This window comes from Camelina sativa, chromosome 11, assembly GCF_030686135.1.
Source record: "Camelina sativa cultivar CO46 ecotype springtype chromosome 11, ASM3068613v1".
Lineage (NCBI taxonomy): Eukaryota > Viridiplantae > Streptophyta > Magnoliopsida > Brassicales > Brassicaceae > Camelina > Camelina sativa.
This window is the reverse complement of record NC_141890.1, coordinates 49,355,627-49,375,385: the sequence shown is the minus strand read 5'-3', so window position 1 is coordinate 49,375,385 and position 19,759 is coordinate 49,355,627. Positions and strand designations below refer to the sequence as shown.

Genomic DNA, 19,759 nt, shown 5'->3' with positions numbered 1-19,759 from the left:
TGCGTTAATCTCTCGTTTATTTTGTTTTTTTGCTCTCAGGTAAGTGTTTATATTCGATAGCTTTCACGTTTCCTTTTTTTTTTTTTTTTTTTTGACAAACTCTTTGACGTTTCCTTTTTTCCAATTATTTGAGACAAAAAATTTGCTATCTTTCTTTGATTGGCCAATACTGTAATTCATGGATTTTACGTGGATTTAAATTTTTGTAATTTTAAATTTCCACGTGAGAATAGTCTTGAAATTTAAACCAAGCCTTGTAAGTTCTTTCTTCCTAATTCCTAAACCAAATCATGTCGGTCTCGGACAGGATCCTTATAAAATAATGACAGTATATACTTGGACTATACTGAGTGAGATGAAACATCATAGCGAATCTCATTTTACATATTAAGAAAAAAAAAAGAAAAAAAAAAAAGAGAATTATCTTGGTTGAAGTCAAAGCACAACATTTTGACATAATCTTGGTAATTCATTTCCAGAACTACAAATCTACAATATAAGTTGAAATTCCAGAGCTTCTAATGATTTACCAAGGCAAACCAATGTTTGGATTGTTTGGTTGGCAGAACTCAGTCACTTGCAGGAGATACACGATAATTTATATACGTACAAGATAGTTACGACCACCAATAAAATCGTGTAGTTACAATTTTTTATTGTCGGAACATTATCACAAAATGTCAGTGGGTGGTGCTTTCATTTTTTATATCGGCCATCAGCCTTTCAAGAATCATATTACTTTCTAGCCCAACGAAATCTCCCCACTTGCGGACTAATGATTGCTGACAACGTTGTTTTTTTTTTTTTTTTGTCAAACAATAACTTCCATTAAGCTAAACCCTAGTAAGAGGCGATTTCATACAAACAAGATTCAACATAAGCAAAAGGAAATAAAGATAAGGCTTCATGAGGTTTCCAAAGAGATTTTCAACTTGAAGAAGTTTAACAAAATATTTGAAAAATCTATTAGGACCAAGGTGGATTCGTCTTTGAAGTCGAGCTTCACGAAATCCTTGACCACCGGGTGATCATAAGCGGCTCTAGCGGATAACGCAATCGAGCTTGGAAAAGAATGTTTCACATGGGGAACACTTAGCAGGCTTCTCGCCAAACTAAGGGGGTTCAAGAGTGTTGGAATAACATCCTTCAAGCGTTTAGTTTCATACCTCATGACTCTAGATGAAGCTACAACCGGGGTTTGTAAGAGATGGGTATCAAACTGTAACAAAGCAGGTAGGATCTCCCTTACATAAAACTCTTGGCTATGGAGGTTAAGAAATTCCACACAAATTTGGTAGTCAGTTTGGCCCTGAGATATGGGGACAGACCCGAGCTTTCGATCTTTTGGCGGGAGATGGCATATGGAAGCAATGGGAACAAGTACCAAAGTCAACCAGACTTTCGGATAAGATACAACGTTAGCACTAAGCATTGCAGACAACCAAACACTCCTATGCCACTGGTCTCGACATAAATGATTCTCAAGCAAACCTGAAGCAACCAGATTTCTGCTACCGAGGAAACCTCGACTTGACCAAGCAAAGACAATAGGTACTAAAGAGTTTGAGCTTGACATATAATTTTCATGAACGGATCTGGGTAGGGAAGCTCTACAGCCAGATTTAATCTGTCGATTGGGAGCCAGCAATTTGAAGTGTTCACAAAGCAATACCAAGGGTGAATGTGGCAACAAGGTTTCACGGTAATGTATCTGAGACCATCTCAGGACACTCAGTTCACGACTCAAAAGAAGTCCTTCACCATAAAGATGGGAGAAAGGAATTAAATTCAGAGATGTCAATAGTAAGGAAAAGTACACGGACCTGGGCCGTAGCAATTGAGAACATGGATAGATGCTTTTGTTAATGGGCCAAAAGGTGGATGAGCCCAAATGTGAACAAAGGTCCAGCAGTGGAAACCTTAGGGGCTGTTATTGGAGATGTGATTTCTAAATCCATAAAAAATTGTAAATTCTAGAAATCAAAACACATGGATTTTGAAATAACATGTTTTATCCTTGGATTTGAATCCTTCTATTTTACACTTTCAAATCCATTCAAATCAATTTAAAACATAATGTGGATTTTGAAATCCAAAAACAAATCATTAAATGAATAACATAGGATTTTAACAAGTATTTGTAAATCATAGAACCAATAACACATCATTTTGATAAGTATTTTAAAATCAATGATTGAATAACACATGATTTTTGTCTGGATTTCCAAATCCATTAAAATCATAGAACCAATAACCCCCTCTTAGATTCTCGATGGTTGAGCATGGGTGGCGATGGTGTGGCGGCGCAACAATGGATAAGAGTTCAGCCTGGAGCCACTAAACACCGGTAAAGAGAGGGGCGGCGAAGACCTGAAGCACAAAGACTTCAAGGCGGAAAAGGTTTTGATGATGAGCAAAGGTAGCCTCTTCGAAATCGTCTCAACTTGTCGCAGCCATGAGCTTTCTTCTACCAAGGAAACATCAGCTCCGTGTATATGGCGGAGAGAAATTATTGCCAAGGGAAGAGCTTCTTCAGATCTGAGAAATAGACGAGGCACGACATATATTTGCTTCAGCAAAAGCTTTGGAGGGCGGTTTTGGGACAGAGTGAAAGTCACCGTGGGGCTCCCTCGCCGTTCATCTCCGGAGGAGGATTGATCTTTGATACTGCTCAACGGGATAACGAGGGTTTGAATAAAACTCATGAGTAAATGGAATTGATTGAGACAAGGTACATAACATAATTAGAAACAAGCAGAGCAAACGAACAAATGCGCAGGATAAACCAATATCCCGACACCGGCAAGCCGAAGCTTCACCGGCGTCGGAACAATCACTTTTGGATATTTTCTCGATATTTGGGTCAGAGGGAACTGTTATTTTGTTTTTCAAAATCTGTCAAATATATTATTTCAATATACAATTTAATTAATTTGTTCATTTAAAGAAAAATTAAAACCATTTAATATGTGAAAATAAATTTTCAGAAAAAAATTATAAAATGTGGGAGAAAGAGTTGTTGAGAATAGAATTCAACAACTACTACAATTATTGTAGTTACAAGATTTTTTTGTTGGGCCATTATCACATAATCCGAATGTCACATGGTTGGGGTTTCAGATCTTAATATCTAGCCATCAGCTTCCAAACTTCGAATCATTTCATCCATTAATGCTTGCTTACAAATATTTTTTTGTCATCATCTTATCAACCTATTTGACAACACAATACTATTACCAAACAAAGTGACTAAACAAGAGAAGCCACTTTTTCATTTCTCTTGTAGACAGAAATTAACCGTCGAGATCATTGTTTTTTTGTTTAATCATGTATAGCTACAATACAATATTACTTAATTTCTAGATTCAATGATATTTAAAAAATATTTTTGAGCGGAATGCGGGTATTTTTCTAGTAATATATATATAATTTTTTTTTTTTGTATGCCTGTTATTTAAAATTTTAGAAATATGTAGTAAACATATGGAGTTCACTCGAATGGAAGTTTAAAGGGCCTACGGTACTTAAAGTCTTTACATGTAATAGGCCTGAACTTAGCAACATCCGGATTAGCGTCCAGCATGCAATGGTCTGATGACCACATCCGGATTAGCGTCCACAAAAACAGGCTATGACATCCTCTGCTTTTCCTTATCCAGGATTGCTCTATGCAACACATTCTTGTACTTGCCATTGCTTAGCCTCTACAAAATTCCACAAAAATTTATCGGTCCAAATTAACTTCTCCTTTGACATATTTGAGACGAGAGAAACCACATAACGTCATTCTCGCTCCAAAAATATTATCTTCTCCTTTTAATTTAAGCCCCGTTTTTCGCCTTCTCTTATCCTTCTCAAATCTATCACATATAAGAAAAACCAACTTGGACACTAGAGTGAAGCCATGGAAGACGAGAGAAACCACAACACATCTTCTTCGTCTCTCCCCTCTTTGTGTAAGCAATTGGCGAGCCCAAATCTTGGGGGACGCATGGAACTGGACATTCCCGTCGTTGATCTAAGCGTTTCTGATGAAGAGTTCCTGGTGCATGAGGTGATGAAAGCGAGTGAAGAGTGGGGAATTTTTCAGGTGGTTAACCACGGGATTCCGGAGGAGCTGATGCGGCAGCTGCAAGTGGTTGGGAAGCAGTTTTACGACCTCCCGGAGGCAGAAAAGGAAGCAGTGGCGAAAGATGAAGGCATTGAAGGATACAAGAAGAACTATCTAGAAGGTGGTAAGTCTTGGGACGAACATCTGCTTCACAGACTCTCCCCACCTTCAATCATCAACTATAAGTATTGGCCTATGAATCCTCCCCAATATAGGTACGTACTTTTCCTAATATAATGGTAGTATGAGTTAGGCCCTGTTCGGGAGAGGGTCGCAGCGACAGCAACTGGAGACAGAATTTTTGTCTTTACTTCTCCTTCATGTGCTCTTCATCTGTTTTTCATCTCCCTTGAATTTCTGTCGCGGGACTTGGTTTTGAAAATTTTGGAATCGCTGGAATAAACAGCGACACTTTACAAGCTTTGTTTTGAAAGCAGCGTCCGTCGCTGGATTTTAAAAGCCACCGAGAGATTTTCAGATCTGTAACTTGTGTCTTCTTCTCCAGCATAAAAATATACTTTTGTTAGACTTTTCTAGATTATAGTTATAGCCCTTAAAATACTCATAATTACAAAACTAGCATATAAGAAAGAAAAAAAGATCAGTCGCCAGCTGCTGTCGCTGCGACATGCTTCCGAACAGGGCCTTAGTACTTCCGAACCAATTGATAATGATTAGATAACTTATGTTTTTTAGGTTATAATTTATTTCCTAACAAAATCTCAAAGTCGAAAGTTAGATTTCAATTGGTTGATATATTGGGACGTGGGGGGTTTCAGGGAGGTGAATGAGGAGTACACAAGGCATGTGAAGAAGCTAACAGAGAAAATTTTTGGTTTGTTATCAGAGGGATTAGGGTTACCGTCAGTGGCGTTGACGCAAAGTTTAGGTGGGGAAAAGGCAGAGTATTTGATTAGGGGCAATTACTATCCGCCGTCTCCAAAAGAAATAGGAGGTTCGGCGGCGCACACCGATCTAGGGGCAATCACACTTCTCATCCCCAATGAGGTTCCTGGACTTCAAGTCTTCAAAAACGAACAATGGTTTGACGTTGTATATCAACTCCGCTATGGTTGTTTTCATCGGCGATCAACTCATGGTACTCTTATTGATTCTGTTTTTTTTTTCTCTTAAGTTTTTATGATAAATAAAAATATATATGAGGTTAGAGTTGGGAACGGTTTAGGGGTTGATTTGTGGATTCAAAATTAATTGCAGAGGATGACCAACGGGAGGTTCAAGAACGTGTTTCACAGAGCGAAGTCGGATAAGGAAAGATTGAGGATTTCTTGGCCGATTTTTGTTTCGCCTAGGCATGATTTGTTGGTCGGGCCTTTGCCGGAGCTCACGGGAGACGAGAATCCTCCCAAATTCGAGATTTTAGTTTATCAAGACTATTTGCACCAAACGATGCAAAACTGGGCACTCGACAAGTTATACAATAAAGAATCCACTCTTCTGAAAACCCATTAACAAAGAATCCTTCAATACAATTATGATGTATTGTCAAAAAGTGTTCGTATCTTCTCTTTTTCTTTGTTTTGTTTGTTTCGTTTTCGAGTTACGTTCAATTCATTATCGTTCTTTGGAGTTTCATAACAAAAAAACAGATGAGAAGATATCATGAAGAATTGTTTCTTTCATGGGTTATATATTGCGTCTGCTTTAATAATGAGTGTTGAAGTATTCCTCTGATCATCAATTTACAGCATTGTGTGTTGTACATATTTTAATATAATCAAATTTGAATTGTAACGTTTTAACCGCATTATTTGTTCTGCGTTGATTTATTGTTTATTTTGTCTCTCGTCACGTGTGGATTTTCGAAAAGAATACAAAAACACACAAGACTCGTTATATTTCTAGATTCAATGATATTTAAAAGTATCTATAAAAATAGTTTTGAGTGTGATGCGGGTATTCTTCTAGGAATAGTATTATCTTTTACATGCCCATTATTTAAAAATTTAACAATATGAAGTAAACACACAAGAGACCAGACTCATAATTATATATGAGTTCACTCGACTGGAAGTTTAAGGAGTCTACGGTACTTAAAGTCCTTGCATGTAATAGGCTTGAACTTAGCGGGATTATCGTCGTTAATTAGCTCCGGCAACGGTCTGATGACCACATCAGGATTAGCATCCACAAAAATCGGCCATGACATCCTCTTTTTTTCCTTATCCACTATTGCTCTATGCAACACATTCTTGTACTTGCCATTGCTCAGCCTCTATAAAATTCCACAAAAATTGATTATTTTAAAAATTCAACTGAGGTTTCATTAAATCATTAAGAGACAGACAAACAAACCAGAATCTGATCGCCAATGTTGACGGTTATGGCAGTGGGAATGTAGTGGACATCGAACCAGCGATCGTCCTTGAAAATTTGGAGCCCTGAAACTTCGTTGGTGACGATGATCGCGATCCCGATGATATCAGTGTGCTCTGGTACTCCCAGAGTCAAATCCGGTTTGGGGTCAGGAGGGTAGTTGTTGATCCTCATTACATACTCGGTCGATTCGCCGCCAAGACCTTGTATCAAAGCCTCACGTGTTAGCCCTAGTCCCTCTGATAAATACCCCAAAAACCTCTCTGATAGCTTCTTAGTCTCCTTTGTGTACTCCTCAATCACTTCCCTAGTATTGCCATGTCCCAACAATCAAACGGATGATAAATGGCTAACATAGAAACGTATCAACAGAATGAATTGGATACGAAAAGAGGGAATAAAGGTGATGAAAAGTTTTTATTTTATTTTCTAATATTTTCATGTTTTAAAAACGTAATGTTTTTTTACTTTTTACTAGTTAAATCATTTAGTAACTCTTATTATTCATATGGCATACAAGTCAATTATTTCTTTCAAAATTTAACGTAAAATAGATCTTAAAATACTTTAGCCTATGCTATTGGTTCCCAAACTAGCTATGCAATTTATTTGTAGCCAAAGATTAGCTTGTACCTGTATTGAGGAGGATTTTTGGGCCAGTAACTAAAATTGATACACGAGGGTGGCCAGATTCTGTGAAAAAGATTCTCGGCCCAAACTTCTCCTTTGACATACTTGAGATTCGTGGTGTAACCTTCAAAGTCTTTGGAGCCAGCTTGTTTGGCTACGGCATTCTTCTCTGTCTCCGGGAGATCAAAGAACTGTGCACCAACCTCTTTCAACCGCCCTATCAGATCCATCGGGATTCCATGATTAACCACGTGAAAAATCCCCCACTCTTCGCTCGCTTTCACCACCGCACGAGACACTTGCTCTTCGTCAAGGTTGCTTAGATCGACTATTGGGATCGTCTCGGCCAGAAGAGATGTGTGTTGGTCTCTCTCGACCTCCATTATTGTTGCTGAAAATAATGGGGAGGTGAGAGGTATATTATAAGTTTGAATTTGTGAAAGTTTGTGATGAGTAGCACAGGCCAGTACGGTTTTTCAACCTTATTTGTTTGTTATATTTGTCACGCGTGTTGTTTGAACAATACAATATTATTTTGTTTATGCACAAAAGTATTCACTACATTACCTAATCATCTACTAACTTTGCAATTTTTGTTTATTTATGATATTTTCAGTACACAAAACATTCACTTTACTACCATGATCACTAATCAGTCACCTACTACCTTACGCAAATCCTTTATATATCAAATCAAAAACTACAAGTCTACAACAAAAAAACGTTGTTTGTGTCATTAGACTAATGATTTTAGAAAGTCTTTTTTCCCCCGTTTGAAATGATTATTATATTATACATATAAGTATACAACTCAATAAATCATTACATTAAAAGGAAACAAAAGAAAAGTCCCAAGCTCTACCGATGAAACAAAAGATAAACAAAATTCATCTCACTACAGAATGTCCCCAAAATAGAAGATTATGAAACTAGACTCAGGGTTGGGTTATATAGAACATTCTAGATCCTACTGAGGACCCTCTCGGCCGCAGCAATCGTGAACTCTATATCCTTGGGACATGCATGGCGGTTTCAGGGAGGTGAATGAGGAGTACACAAGGCATATGAAGAAGTTAACAGAGAAGATTCTTGGTTGGTTATCCGAGGGATTAGGGTTACCTTGTGTTGCGTTGACGCAAAGTTTCGGTGGCGAAATGGCAGAGTATGTGATTAGGGTCAATTACTATCCGCCATCTCCAAACTCGGAATTGGCCTTAGGAGCCGCGGTGCACACCGTGCAATCACACTTCTCGTCCCCAATGAGGTTCCTGGACTTCAAGTCTTCAAGGATGAACAATGGTTGGACGTCAAGTATATCAACTCAGCTGTGGTTGTTATCATCGGCGATCAACTCATGGTCTCGTTGATTATGTGTTTTTTTTTTTTTTGGTCCTTTAGTTTTTATGAAAAAAAAATATATATATATATATATATATATATATATATATATATTTTTTTTTTTTAATTTTATAGTTGGTAACGTCTGGGATTTGATTTGTGGATTCAATTAATTGCAGAGGATGAGCAATGGGAGGTACAAGAACGTGGTTCACAGAGCAACGTTGGATAAGGAGAATTTGAGGATTTCGTGGCCGGTTTTTGTTGCGCCTAGGGGTGATTTGTTGGTCGGACCTTTTCCGGAGCTTACCGGAGAGGAGAATCCTCCAAAATTCGAGAGTGTAGTTTATAAAGACTATTTGCACCAGACCATTAAAAGCTGGACGCTCGATAAACTTCCTCTCTACTGAAAATCCTAGAAACCCAAAAACAAAAAACTTCCTCAATAAATTATGATGAACTGTTCCAGTGATTCGTATCTAATTTTTATTTTATTTTTAGTGTTTTGGTTCGTTTTCGAGTTGTACGTTCAAATGATTATTGTTTTTTCTTCTTAGGGAGTTTCTATATATATATATGGTTTACATAATAAAATAATTACGTGTGTTTAGGTATTTATAAATGCGTATTCTTTAATTTCGCCTTTGGAAATTTCATTAATATATATGGTACGTTAAACTGTTCGGTACAATTGTAAATATGTACGTATGGTCGTGCGTTGAATATTTAAGTGATTGTGATGATATTGATAAGTGGTTGTAATAATTGAATATTTAAGTGGTTCAGTGGTTGTATCTTGGATATTCACGACGAACACAACACTGTCAACTTTTTGACTGACAATTTCTTGCCTTCATTTAACACATTCATAGCGACAGATACAAGAAAAAGATTGCCTGCTTTTTTCTTTTTGATGTATACTGATCTCTTTTATTTATTTCGTTCTCACGTTTTTATTCTCACCGTTTAAAGAGAGACCTCGTGGTTTTGAGTCCAGCACACAAATTTTTATGATGCTAAAAAATGGAACTCGTTTTAATATCAGCATAAAATGTGATCTCGAAAGTAAACTAAATTTATATAACAAAATATATAGAACTGCTAAAGTTCTCATATTTTCAGGAAATCAAATCGCAAAAGGATTTACATGTTTCACTTTTTGGTAGGTGAAATGGAATTTTGAAATTTTGTTGTCTCACTTGCGGGTCAAATCTTATTTTGCGTTGCATACTTCTCCTTTGATTATTTTTAGTTAAAAATTAAAACAGTTCAAAAAGTCATATTTGGTTTCAGCTGGCCGTCTGGTTTTGGTTTGGTTCGGTTCATATATCAACATATGAAATTTATGTTACAAAAAATCTTTGATGAGAGCCAAACCAAACAAGGTTCATAAATCAAAAAGTGTGTACCATCATTCCTGATAATCAGAAGAGATCCAAAAGATATGTTTTTGATCAAGAAGAACAACAATTTTTCATATGACAAATTCCTCCTATTTGGAAACATCTAAAAGATACATATATTCACCAGGGAGTTTTCTCAAGCTTGTTGATCCCTCTGTAACTTCAGTTGGCACTCTTCAGCCGGGCAATGAGCTCATCCTGCAAGACCAGTCAAGTTACATGAGAGCCTAGATAAACAAACCAGATTGAGGAGCTCCAAAAAGTTTTAACAGGGATTTCAATTGAAAAGATGGACTTGCCTTTCTTCCTTTAGTTGGGAGGCCTTTCTCCTTGAGAAGGGTACAAAGCTTCTCTACAGTCAAAGACTGGAAGTCTTTTTCGCCAGTGCGACTGCTTGATCCTTCTGTGCAGATCAAAACATATTCTGTTTTAATCCAAGTAACATGTGATCTTCTTGAATATTAAATCAGATGCAATTGAAGAACAGAAGAGGTGACCTTGTCTAGATACATTAGCAGCTCTCTTAGCTGGGTTTCTGTCGTCCAGAGCCCTATTTGCAGCCCTAAGATTAAGAGAAATTAAAAGATGAACAAACCATTTTGGTGTAGCCATTAGGAGGAATAGACACAATTCTCATAACAGTGTAGAAGTTTCAGAATTTGTAGTTAGTATTCTCATAAGAACAAATGGAGATGAGATGTGATTAGTTACCTCTTTTTAGGACCATCTTCAGCAGTTCCTTTGGCCTCTTTCGAGCTTGATTCGCCTTTTTGTTTCTTTAACAAGAGAGATCTGATAAGTATATTCTGCAGGTTTGTTTTGATATCTTGTCCTTCTGTATATATGACCAAATGACAAAGTAAGATTACTTTTATCAGACAAGAGTTAAAAAAAAAAAAAAAAAAAAAAAAATCTGAAGGAAACAAGTTACTGAAATGCATCTGATAATCCGGCGACTCCTAATTACTTTTTACACTGTATCCATTTCTCACCCAGAGAGAAGATGAAAAGATTGCTGCAAGAAACTGTGTCTAAGAAAACAATGCAAAGAAAAAACAAAATGGGAGCTTTTGGATAAGTAAATACCTGGGGGAGATGTGTCATGCTCACAAATGTAGCCCGTAAGCTTCCCTGAAACCCTTACACAAAAGAAAGTTACTAACTAAATGTATCAATTCAGCATCAACAGCGATGAAACAATTTCATGAAAAGATTCACTAGCCGGGCAAGCTACCAAAAATCTAAGATTATGCCAAGTAAACTGCATTCACAGGAAAGATAGGAAGGATCTATCAACAACGAAATTGGCAAACTAGAGAGTGTAATCAAAGTGCAATATAACGGATTAAAAAAACCAAAAGCATTTCATTCCGAGTCCAACTTTTTATGGCAGCACATCGATACAGACTCAAAGATATCTCTGTTTTCAACTTAAGTGAAGTACAGTTAAACAAGATAAGATCGATACTCAAGAACCTGAAGCAGTCAATTCATATCATCATCATCATCATCATCATCATCATCATTACACAATTCGATTAACAAAATCTCAAAGCTTTAAAGCAAACTTAAATCTTCATGGCAAACTGGCAAAATCCAAAGAAAAAGCAGAAACTTTTGAGCATACTAACAAGCATAATAAAGTGTGGGAACCTTAACTCAAAATCTTCACAATAACCCATCAGACTGATTACATTCTACCCAAAAAAAAAAAAAAAAAAGATCTGGGGAACTAGAATCGAGTGAGCAAGATCTGAATCATCAGTACCAATGATTTATTTTTTATTTTTTATTTTTATTTTCAAAACCAAATTTGAATAAGCATAATAACAAAAGCCAATCACTTTCTTCAATCCAAAATCCAGAATAAAAAAAAAGTAGGTCTTAAACTAGTAACAACAACAAACATTGGCGGCAAAGAGTTAGTTAGTTAATTTGAAGTAAATATTACCGGATTGGATGAGACGACGGTAGAAGAAGACAAGAAACCGCGTGAAGGAAAGTCAATCAGAAACTTTGAACCAGTTTCATCAGAAGCTTCAGGTGGCTGCGAAGATGACGCTTCCATTGCCAAAATCCACTGATAAACCCTAGCCCAGGCTAGATGATGATGATGAATCGAGAAAGAGACAAGGAAGAAGAGAAGAGAAGAGGAGAGAGAGAGAGAGAGAGAGAGAGAGAGAGCGAATCCGCTAAGACAAATTACAGCGAGAGCACCGTGCCGAATAATACCGCGATTGCGTCTATTCGACAGAGATATGGGCCTCACTAGGCCTTCAAAAAGTTTAACTAAACCAGAAATACAAATTACCTTCATCTCCCGATACAAGGTTTCTTCAATTTTTCTTTTGAAGTGTTTGTTAGTCGCCTAGCTGCTTGTTAAATTCGATTGATTACAAATTATACTATCATTTTGATCTATACAACAAAAGGTAAATCTGTCTCAAACTCATCAACAGAGGCTGAATACAGAGCTCTCACTGCTACGGCTCATGAGATCACCTGGCTTTCCTTTCTTTTGCGTGACCTGCGAATACCTCAACAATTCCCTACTCTGCTCCAATGTGATAATCTCTCATCAGTATACTTAAGTACAATCCAGCTCTTCATAAAAGAACTAAGCACTTCGATACTGATTACCGTTATATTAGGGAGCAAGTAGCATGGGGACACATTGAAACACAGCATGTACCTGCACGCCTTCAACTAGCTGATATTTTCACAAAGTCGTTACCAAAGAGAGAGTTCGAGGATCTCAGAGCCAAACCTGGTGTTGGTGTTTCACCCACCACAAGTTTGAGGGGGAATATAAGTAATATATGTGAGATGGGCCACAAATCAGTTCAACAAGAAAGAAGCCCACTGAAGTCCAGTCAACACTCTCAAGTGAAGACAAGGTTGACTGTACCTGCAACACCTCCTCTACTCCATAACAAATTTGGTGTCTTACAAGATAAGGATGATGACCAGCTTGCATAGCTGTTAGCAATGACTCATCCTATTCTAGATGGTCTAACAACTAAAGGATAAATATGACAAAAGGCCCACTAGATGAGACCTGGCCTTTACTGGACTATAAAAATAAATTTAACGATGTCGTAAGTCCACACCTTTACTGGATTTCACTGAAGCCCATTAGCTTGGTGTATATAAAATGAAAGAAACCCTACTCCGGATCGAGGGAATTGTGTCTGTTATTAGATTTTTAGGGTTAGAGGGATGAGCAGTCGCGTCTCAAGGAGGTGGGAGGAACCGGCGAAGGCTGCTAAAATAGCGGTATGGTGGGACATGAAGGACTGTCCGATCCCAGAGGGTTATGATGCTCGTCTCTTCCGTCCGAGTTTAGAAGCGGCATTCAAGAGTGTTGGCTACTCTGGTCCTGTCTCCATCACTGCCTATGGCGACCAAACACAAACCCCTGATCACATCCTGCGAGTGCTCTCTTCCACTGGAGTCGCTGTTGCACATACCAGACCCGGTAAGTCCAAATTTTATCGATCTCTGGAAATTTCCTCTATATATTTAAACTGGAAGTAGCACTGACACGGGAACTGGTTCGGTAGTATCCTCACTCTTTTTTGTGTGTGTTTTGCTCTGTTCTGTTTATTTCTTTTATTTAATAAACTCCCAAATAATAATTAGTAAAATAATTTAGCAAACGCTTAATAAGTTAAAAGCTGACTTAATCCTTTTTTTTTTCCTTGGTACTTTCTGGAACAGAAAGCACATTTAACCTCACTTTTTGTGTTTTTGCTCTGTTTTGTTTTGGTTAAGCAAACGGTTAATAAGTTAATTTAGCTAAAGTAATCCTTTTTTTCCCTCTGTACTGGAACAGAAAGCACAAATCACTCATGTATGCGGATATGGTGGAATGGCGAGGTAAAAATCCTGCTCCGGCTTCAATGATGATCATATCCAATCAGGTGCACACTGTCTTCGCTTGGGATCTGGCCCGGCTACAACAACGGACGCTATACAACCTTTTTCTTGTTTATCCAATCGAGTATCGGTTTATGACAATCCTGAAAACTTGTAGAGAGTGGGTTTGGGAAAGATTACTAGGGTACGCGGATGATGAGACCAGAAGCGCACCACTTGTTCAGGAGAAGCGCAGTGACACGGGCGAGTTATCATCTGCCACGCTTTACTGCAAATCTTGCAACTTCGATTCCCAAAGCCCTGAAATTTTCAGGAAGCATCTCTCGAGTTATAAGCATAAACGAGAAGTACGTATCCTCTATCTATCTCTCTCTCTATATATATATACTTGTATATCATCAATTGTTTCATTGTCTACTACATATTTTGAGCAACTACCTCTGTTTCCACTCTCTCTGTCAAGCAGGAGGATATAGACCCTACGGAGACAGCAGTTGACTGTGTAACAGAGGAGTGGGCAAAGGAATACCCGGCGACGCCTGAATACGCGACAGCTCAAATAGCGGTGTGGTGGAACTTGTTTCAATGTCCGATCCCCAAGGGATATGATGCTCGTCGGGTCCGGCCGAGTTTAGAAGCGGCATTCAAGAATCTTGGCTACTCTGGTCCTGTCTCCATCACTGCCTTTGGCGACCTAAACCGTATCCCTGATCACCTCCTGCGAGGGCTCTCTTCAACTGGAATCAATGTTGTGCATTCCTGTTACGGTTAGTCCATTTGGTTATCCATCTTTGGAATTTAGGGCGGTTTAAAAATATTCATCGTCTATGCCTACTGATCAATAGCTGCTTTCCTTTGTTGAAACAGCTAACACATGCACTGTAATTTATGAAGATATCGAGATTTGGGTAGATTCTAATCCTCCTCCGGCTACTATAATGGTCATAACGAATAGTTTGGAACCGGTCTATTCACCTTGTCTTGTCACGCTACTACAAGTGCACAAACACAAGCTTTTTCTGGCTTATTCAAGGAGGCCTCGCAAAATGTCTGCCCTGCTCACTTCTGCCGAGTGGCTCTGGGAAAGCTTACTTGCAGGTGTTTATTTGTCTGTCCTCTCATCGATCATCCATCCAGTACTGTTTGACATAACCATTAAACTAATTACGATAATTTCTTTTCCACAGTTTCAGAGACAAAAAAACACGTTCTTCACAAGTGCAGTACAAGTCAAAGTTTATCCACAGAGGCAAGAAAACACGTTCTTCACAAGTGCAGTACAAGTCAAAGTTTTGCCACAGTTTCAGAGACAAGTGTCCACGTTCCTCACAAGTGCAGTAAAAGTGAAAGTTTTCCCACTCTTTCAGAGGCAAGAAAACACTTTCTGAATTGCAGTGAAAGTGAATTTTTATGCACAGTTTCAGAGACCAGAGTACACGTTCGTTCAGAGTTAAAAAGCCACGTTTATCAGAAGTTCAGTGAAAGTGAATCTACCTCAGTATTTTATTGCGAAGTTTGCTTCTGTTATTACGAAAGCCTTGATGATTTCAGGACGCATCTCTCAAGAGAAGAACATACGCGACGAGTAAGTATCCCTCTCTCTCTCTCTCTGTCTCCTTGTGTCATAGTTAACATTGTTTCATTGTTTAACTGTTTCCACTCTCGTCGTCAAGCAGGATGGTCGTTTTATTGGGTATTTTCAACCCAAGGAGAATGTTCATTCGGCCGAGTACGATCCACAGGCTTGGCGAGAGGCAAGTTTTTTTGTTAATGTTAAACTTAAAGATTTGTTGCTAAAAGGCCCTAAAACATTAAAGTGTGCTTCTTGATTCTGTCGTAGAGACAGATTAAAAAAAAAAAAGTCCCATGTTTAATTCGTATACAATGTTGTAGGTACACGAGATGAGACGTAAGTTGAAGAAGCAAACTAAATCAGCCGAGTACGATCGATGGCATTGGCTCCGACAGGCAAGTTTTTTCTTAAACGAAAACTAAATATTTTCAACAGATAGATGCGATTTCTCATAAAAACAGTTGGGGTCCCCAAATGTGGAAATAGAAAGCATGTAATTGGTTTACTGGCTCTGTTTTGTTGCTACAAAGGCCCTAAAACATTGAAAAAAAAAAAAAAGAGTGCTTCTAGATTCAGTAGAAGGGACTGAGATAAATAAATAAAAGTCCCATGTTTAACCAAATGCTCATGTTTCATTATTTGATATGTTGTAGGAAAAACGTAGGAAAGCATTCCGGACGATTTTTCCTCTTCGTTTACGTCTTACTAATCGTGGACGTAGTAGACCTCCACGAAAATCTCAAACCTGCAAGAAAGAGTAATGTATTTATAAATATATATATTAGTAATTTAAAATTCAACAGAGTGAACTGGATACGAAAACGAAATAATAAACGTGATGAATTGTTTTTATTTTATTTTCTAATGTTTTCATGTTTTTAAAATGTATTTTTTTTTTTTTTTACTTTTTACTAATTAAATCATTCAGTAACTATTCACTTGACATACAATTCAATTATTTCTTTCAAAATTCAACGTAAAACAGTTAGATCTTAAAATTCTTTAGCCTATGCTATTTGTTCCCTAACTAGCTATACAATTTATTCGTAGCCAAAGATTAGTTAGTACCTGTACTGAGGAGGATTTTTGGGCCAGTAACTAAGATTGATACACGAGGGTGGCCTGATTCTGTGAAAAAGATTCTCGGTCCAAACTTCTCCTTTGACATACTTGAGATTCGTGGTGTAACCTTCGAAGTCTTTGTAGCCAGCTTGTTTGGCTACGGCATTCTTCGCCGTCTCCGTGAGATCAAAGAACTGTGTACCAACCTCCTTCAACTGCCCTATCAGATCCATCGAGATTCCATGATTAACCACGTGAAAAATCCCCCACTCTTCGCTCGCTTTCACCACCGCACGAGACACTTGCTCTTCGTCAAGGTTGCTTAGATCGACTATTGGGATCGTCTCAGCCAGAAGAGATGTGTGTTGGTCTCTCTCGACCTCCATTATTGTCGCTGAAAATAATGGAAGGTGAGAGGTATACTATAAGTTTAAATTTGTAAAGTTTGTGATGAGTGCACAGGCCAGTCCGGTTTTGCAACCTTATTTGTTTGTTTTATTTGTCACGCCTATTGTTTGAATAATACAATATTATTTTGTTTATGCACAAAAGTATTCACTACATTACCTAATCATCTACTAACTTTGCAATTTTTGTTTATATATGATATTTTCAGTACACAAAACATTCACTTTACTACCATGATCACTAATCAGTCACCTACTATCTTACGCAAATCCTTTACATATCAAATCAAAAACTACAAGTCTACAACAATAAATAAAAACGTTGTTTGTGTCATTAGGCTAGTGATTTTAGAAAGTCTTTTTTCCCCCGTTTGAAATGATTATTGTACGTATAAGTATACAACTCAATAAATCATTAGGAACACAACATAAACCATTACATTAACAGGAAACAAAAGAAAAGTCCCAAGCTCTACCGAGTACCGATGAAACAAAAGATATACAAAATTCATCTCACTACACAATAATTATTTCATCCGTTCATCAACCCCTACATAATGTCCCCAAAATAGAAGATTATGAAAATAGACTCAGGGTTGGGTTATAGAACATATTCTAGATACTACTAAGGACCCTCTCGGCCGCAGCAATCGTGAACTCTATATCCTTGGGACTGTGAGCCAAGCTCGTAAACCCGGCCTCGAACTGAGACGGTGCAAAGTAAACACCTTCTTCCAACATTCCCCTGAAAAACCTACCAAACTTCTCGGTGTCGCTCTTCTTTGCATCTGCAAAGTTGTAGACCGGTCCTTCTGCGAAAAAGAAACCGAACATACCACTTATGTAACCACCGCACATTGGATGCCCTGTTTTCTTTCCTGCTTCTAAGATTCCGTTGCTTAGCTCCTTTGTGATCTTGTCCAAATACTCGTATGTTCCTGGCTGCTGTAGCCGCTTCAGCGTGTGAATCCCTGCGGTCATTGCCAGTGGATTACCACTTAGAGTCCCAGCTTGGTACATCGGTCCTGCTGGCGCAACCTACAAAGAAAAGAACACAAACATTGTTTATATATATAGTTTTGAAAACCAGAAAACAGAACGGCCACCACCAAGTTTCAAAGCTTCTTATAAGTATAGAGCCAATTCTCACCATCTCCATAATATCACGTCTCCCACCGTATGCTCCCACGGGAAGACCCCCACCAATGATTTTTCCAAGAGTTGTTAGATCAGGCGTGATTCCAAAGTATTCTTGGGCACCACCATAGGCTAAACGAAAGCCTGTCATGACTTCATCGAAGATGAGAAGAACACCGTTGTCTTTTGTGAGCTGGCGTAAACCGTTGATGAACTCCGGTGTTGGAGGGATGAATCCAGAGTTACCAACAACAGGTTCGAGAATAACCGCGGAGATCTCGCCTTTATGAGCCGCAAAAAGCTTCTCAACAGCTTCAAGATCGTTGTATGGAGCAGTCAACGTATCTGAAGTAGCTGCTTTAGGGACACCAGGTGAGTCCGGTAGCCCTAAAGTAGCAACACCACTACCAGCTTTAACAAGGAAGGCGTTAGCGTGACCGTGGTAACACCCTTCAAACTTGATGAACTTCTCTTTGTTAGTGAAGGCTCTGGCGAGACGGAGCACACCCATACAAGCTTCAGTACCAGAGTTGACAAAGCGAACCATTTCAATGCTTGGAACAGCTGATATAACCATCTCAGCTAAAACATTCTCTAAGAGACAAGGAGCACCAAAGCTTGTTCCTTTCTTCATCGTCTCACCTAAAGCCGCGAGTACCTCATCATCGGCATGACCAATAATAGCTGGTCCCCAAGATCCAACGTAGTCAATGTACTCATTACCATCAATGTCCCACATCTTACAGCCTTTAACTGAATCGATCAAAACTGGTTGACCACCAACGGATTTGAAGGCTCGAACAGGGGAATTCACACCTCCAGGCATTAGATTCTTTTCATGAGATTAACAAAAAAAGATCAATTTTTTTCCATTAGTCAAGGATTATATAAGGTAACACACATTCGAATCACGAAGAAACAAAACTAATTGAAATTCGAAAAGAGACAACTTTGCATTCTGAACTAAGAAGGATTGATCATTCTGCGGTGACTATAATCTCCGAAATCAATGATTTAGAATCAATCAAATCGAAAGGGAGAAATCAATATACCTTGGCAGCATTGAAAGCTTCCTCTGATTTCTGAAGAGTGAAACTTTTCTTCTTCTCGTCGACGGAAACAGACATCTTGATGCAGCATCGGTTAGTAGAAGAAGAAGAAGCTCTCTTGGAGATCTTCGAGGAGCACGAAAACCCTAGAGCAGTTCCCGATCCTGTAAGCGTCGCCGACATCTTTGCTCTGAAAGTCGCGGTCGGAGTTGTTGGTAATCCAATGTAAGTGGGTGGGGCTTTTCTTATTCTGAGAGGAAGCAGAAGAGTCAACAAGATAAGGCCGATGCCCAGCCACCGGGTTTTTTATATTTCCCCAATTATACCCGGGTCGGGTTACCAAAGTCTCTCCAATCATTTATTTTATATTTCTCGTATTTTATTTTGAAAATTTGAGCTTGATTATGTTATTTGATTTATGATACGTTAGTGCTTTTCAAAATATGGATTTTGAGAGAAATTTAAAAATAATCTTGCAAATGAATGGTTCTTTTTCTATTAAGTATTAACCATGAAATTTCGGAATTTAGACAATCCTTAGTATTAATATTTTGGCTAGATATGATCATTTATTTTGTAATTGATCTTTATATGTATTACTAGATTTATAATCCACACGTTGCGCGGGACTATACTTTTTATTGTTATTTATACGAACTGTTAAATATAATTATAACTATCCAATATTAAAATAAAAATCTGTATATATGTCAAATTTATTTTATTAAGCAATATATAACTTTTATTTCTTTTAATATTTTTCACAATTAATTTTTTTTTCCTGTATACACTCATCATACTTACATCTACTCTCTTTTCACATTTTATTGTCT

At 38.0% G+C, this 19,759-nt stretch overlaps 3 protein-coding genes, 1 non-coding gene and 2 pseudogenes across 6 annotated transcripts; 3 read left to right on the top strand and 3 right to left on the bottom strand.

Annotated features, from left to right (window-relative positions):
- Positions 1–3,763: 3,763 nt before the first annotated feature.
- Positions 3,764–5,761, top strand: LOC104726978 (putative flavonol synthase 5; annotated as a pseudogene). The gene is made up of 3 exons (XR_015571648.1): positions 3,764–4,326; positions 4,891–5,210; positions 5,330–5,761. The product of XR_015571648.1 is annotated as a putative flavonol synthase 5 (transcript).
- A 209-nt stretch (positions 5,762–5,970) lies between these two features.
- LOC147935611 (putative inactive flavonol synthase 2) lies at positions 5,971–7,546 on the bottom strand. The gene is made up of 3 exons (XM_087473575.1): positions 7,082–7,546; positions 6,428–6,755; positions 5,971–6,347 (listed from the first exon to the last, which is right to left on the bottom strand). Exons 1-3 carry the CDS (start codon positions 7,459–7,461, stop codon positions 6,132–6,134), a joined length of 924 nt encoding a protein of 307 aa, XP_087329701.1. The 5' UTR covers positions 7,462–7,546; the 3' UTR covers positions 5,971–6,131.
- Positions 7,547–7,954: 408 nt separating this feature from the next.
- LOC147935610 (putative flavonol synthase 5) lies at positions 7,955–9,030 on the top strand (annotated as a pseudogene). Its single transcript, XR_015571650.1, has 2 exons — positions 7,955–8,435; positions 8,596–9,030. The product of XR_015571650.1 is annotated as a putative flavonol synthase 5 (transcript).
- Positions 9,031–9,758: 728 nt separating this feature from the next.
- Positions 9,759–12,813, bottom strand: LOC104726976 (protein LOWER TEMPERATURE 1). The gene is made up of 6 exons (XR_015571649.1): positions 11,771–12,813; positions 10,906–10,950; positions 10,531–10,654; positions 10,317–10,381; positions 10,119–10,222; positions 9,759–10,017 (listed from the first exon to the last, which is right to left on the bottom strand). It is a non-coding gene; the product is annotated as a protein LOWER TEMPERATURE 1 (transcript).
- Positions 12,814–12,925: 112 nt separating this feature from the next.
- On the top strand, positions 12,926–16,896 carry LOC104726974 (uncharacterized). The gene is made up of 9 exons (XM_010445959.3): positions 12,926–13,297; positions 13,655–14,045; positions 14,165–14,465; positions 14,566–14,796; positions 14,886–15,283; positions 15,375–15,452; positions 15,592–15,666; positions 15,925–16,028; positions 16,322–16,896. The coding sequence occupies exons 2-9, from the start codon at positions 13,671–13,673 to the stop codon at positions 16,371–16,373; spliced, it is 1,614 nt and encodes a 537-aa protein (XP_010444261.2). The 5' UTR covers positions 12,926–13,297; positions 13,655–13,670; the 3' UTR covers positions 16,374–16,896.
- Positions 16,897–17,155: 259 nt separating this feature from the next.
- On the bottom strand, positions 17,156–19,264 carry LOC104726973 (glutamate-1-semialdehyde 2,1-aminomutase 1, chloroplastic). The gene is made up of 3 exons (XM_010445957.3): positions 18,930–19,264; positions 17,891–18,709; positions 17,156–17,778 (listed from the first exon to the last, which is right to left on the bottom strand). Exons 1-3 carry the CDS (start codon positions 19,107–19,109, stop codon positions 17,356–17,358), a joined length of 1,422 nt encoding a protein of 473 aa, XP_010444259.1. The 5' UTR covers positions 19,110–19,264; the 3' UTR covers positions 17,156–17,355.
- Between the last annotated feature and the right edge of the window lie 495 nt (positions 19,265–19,759).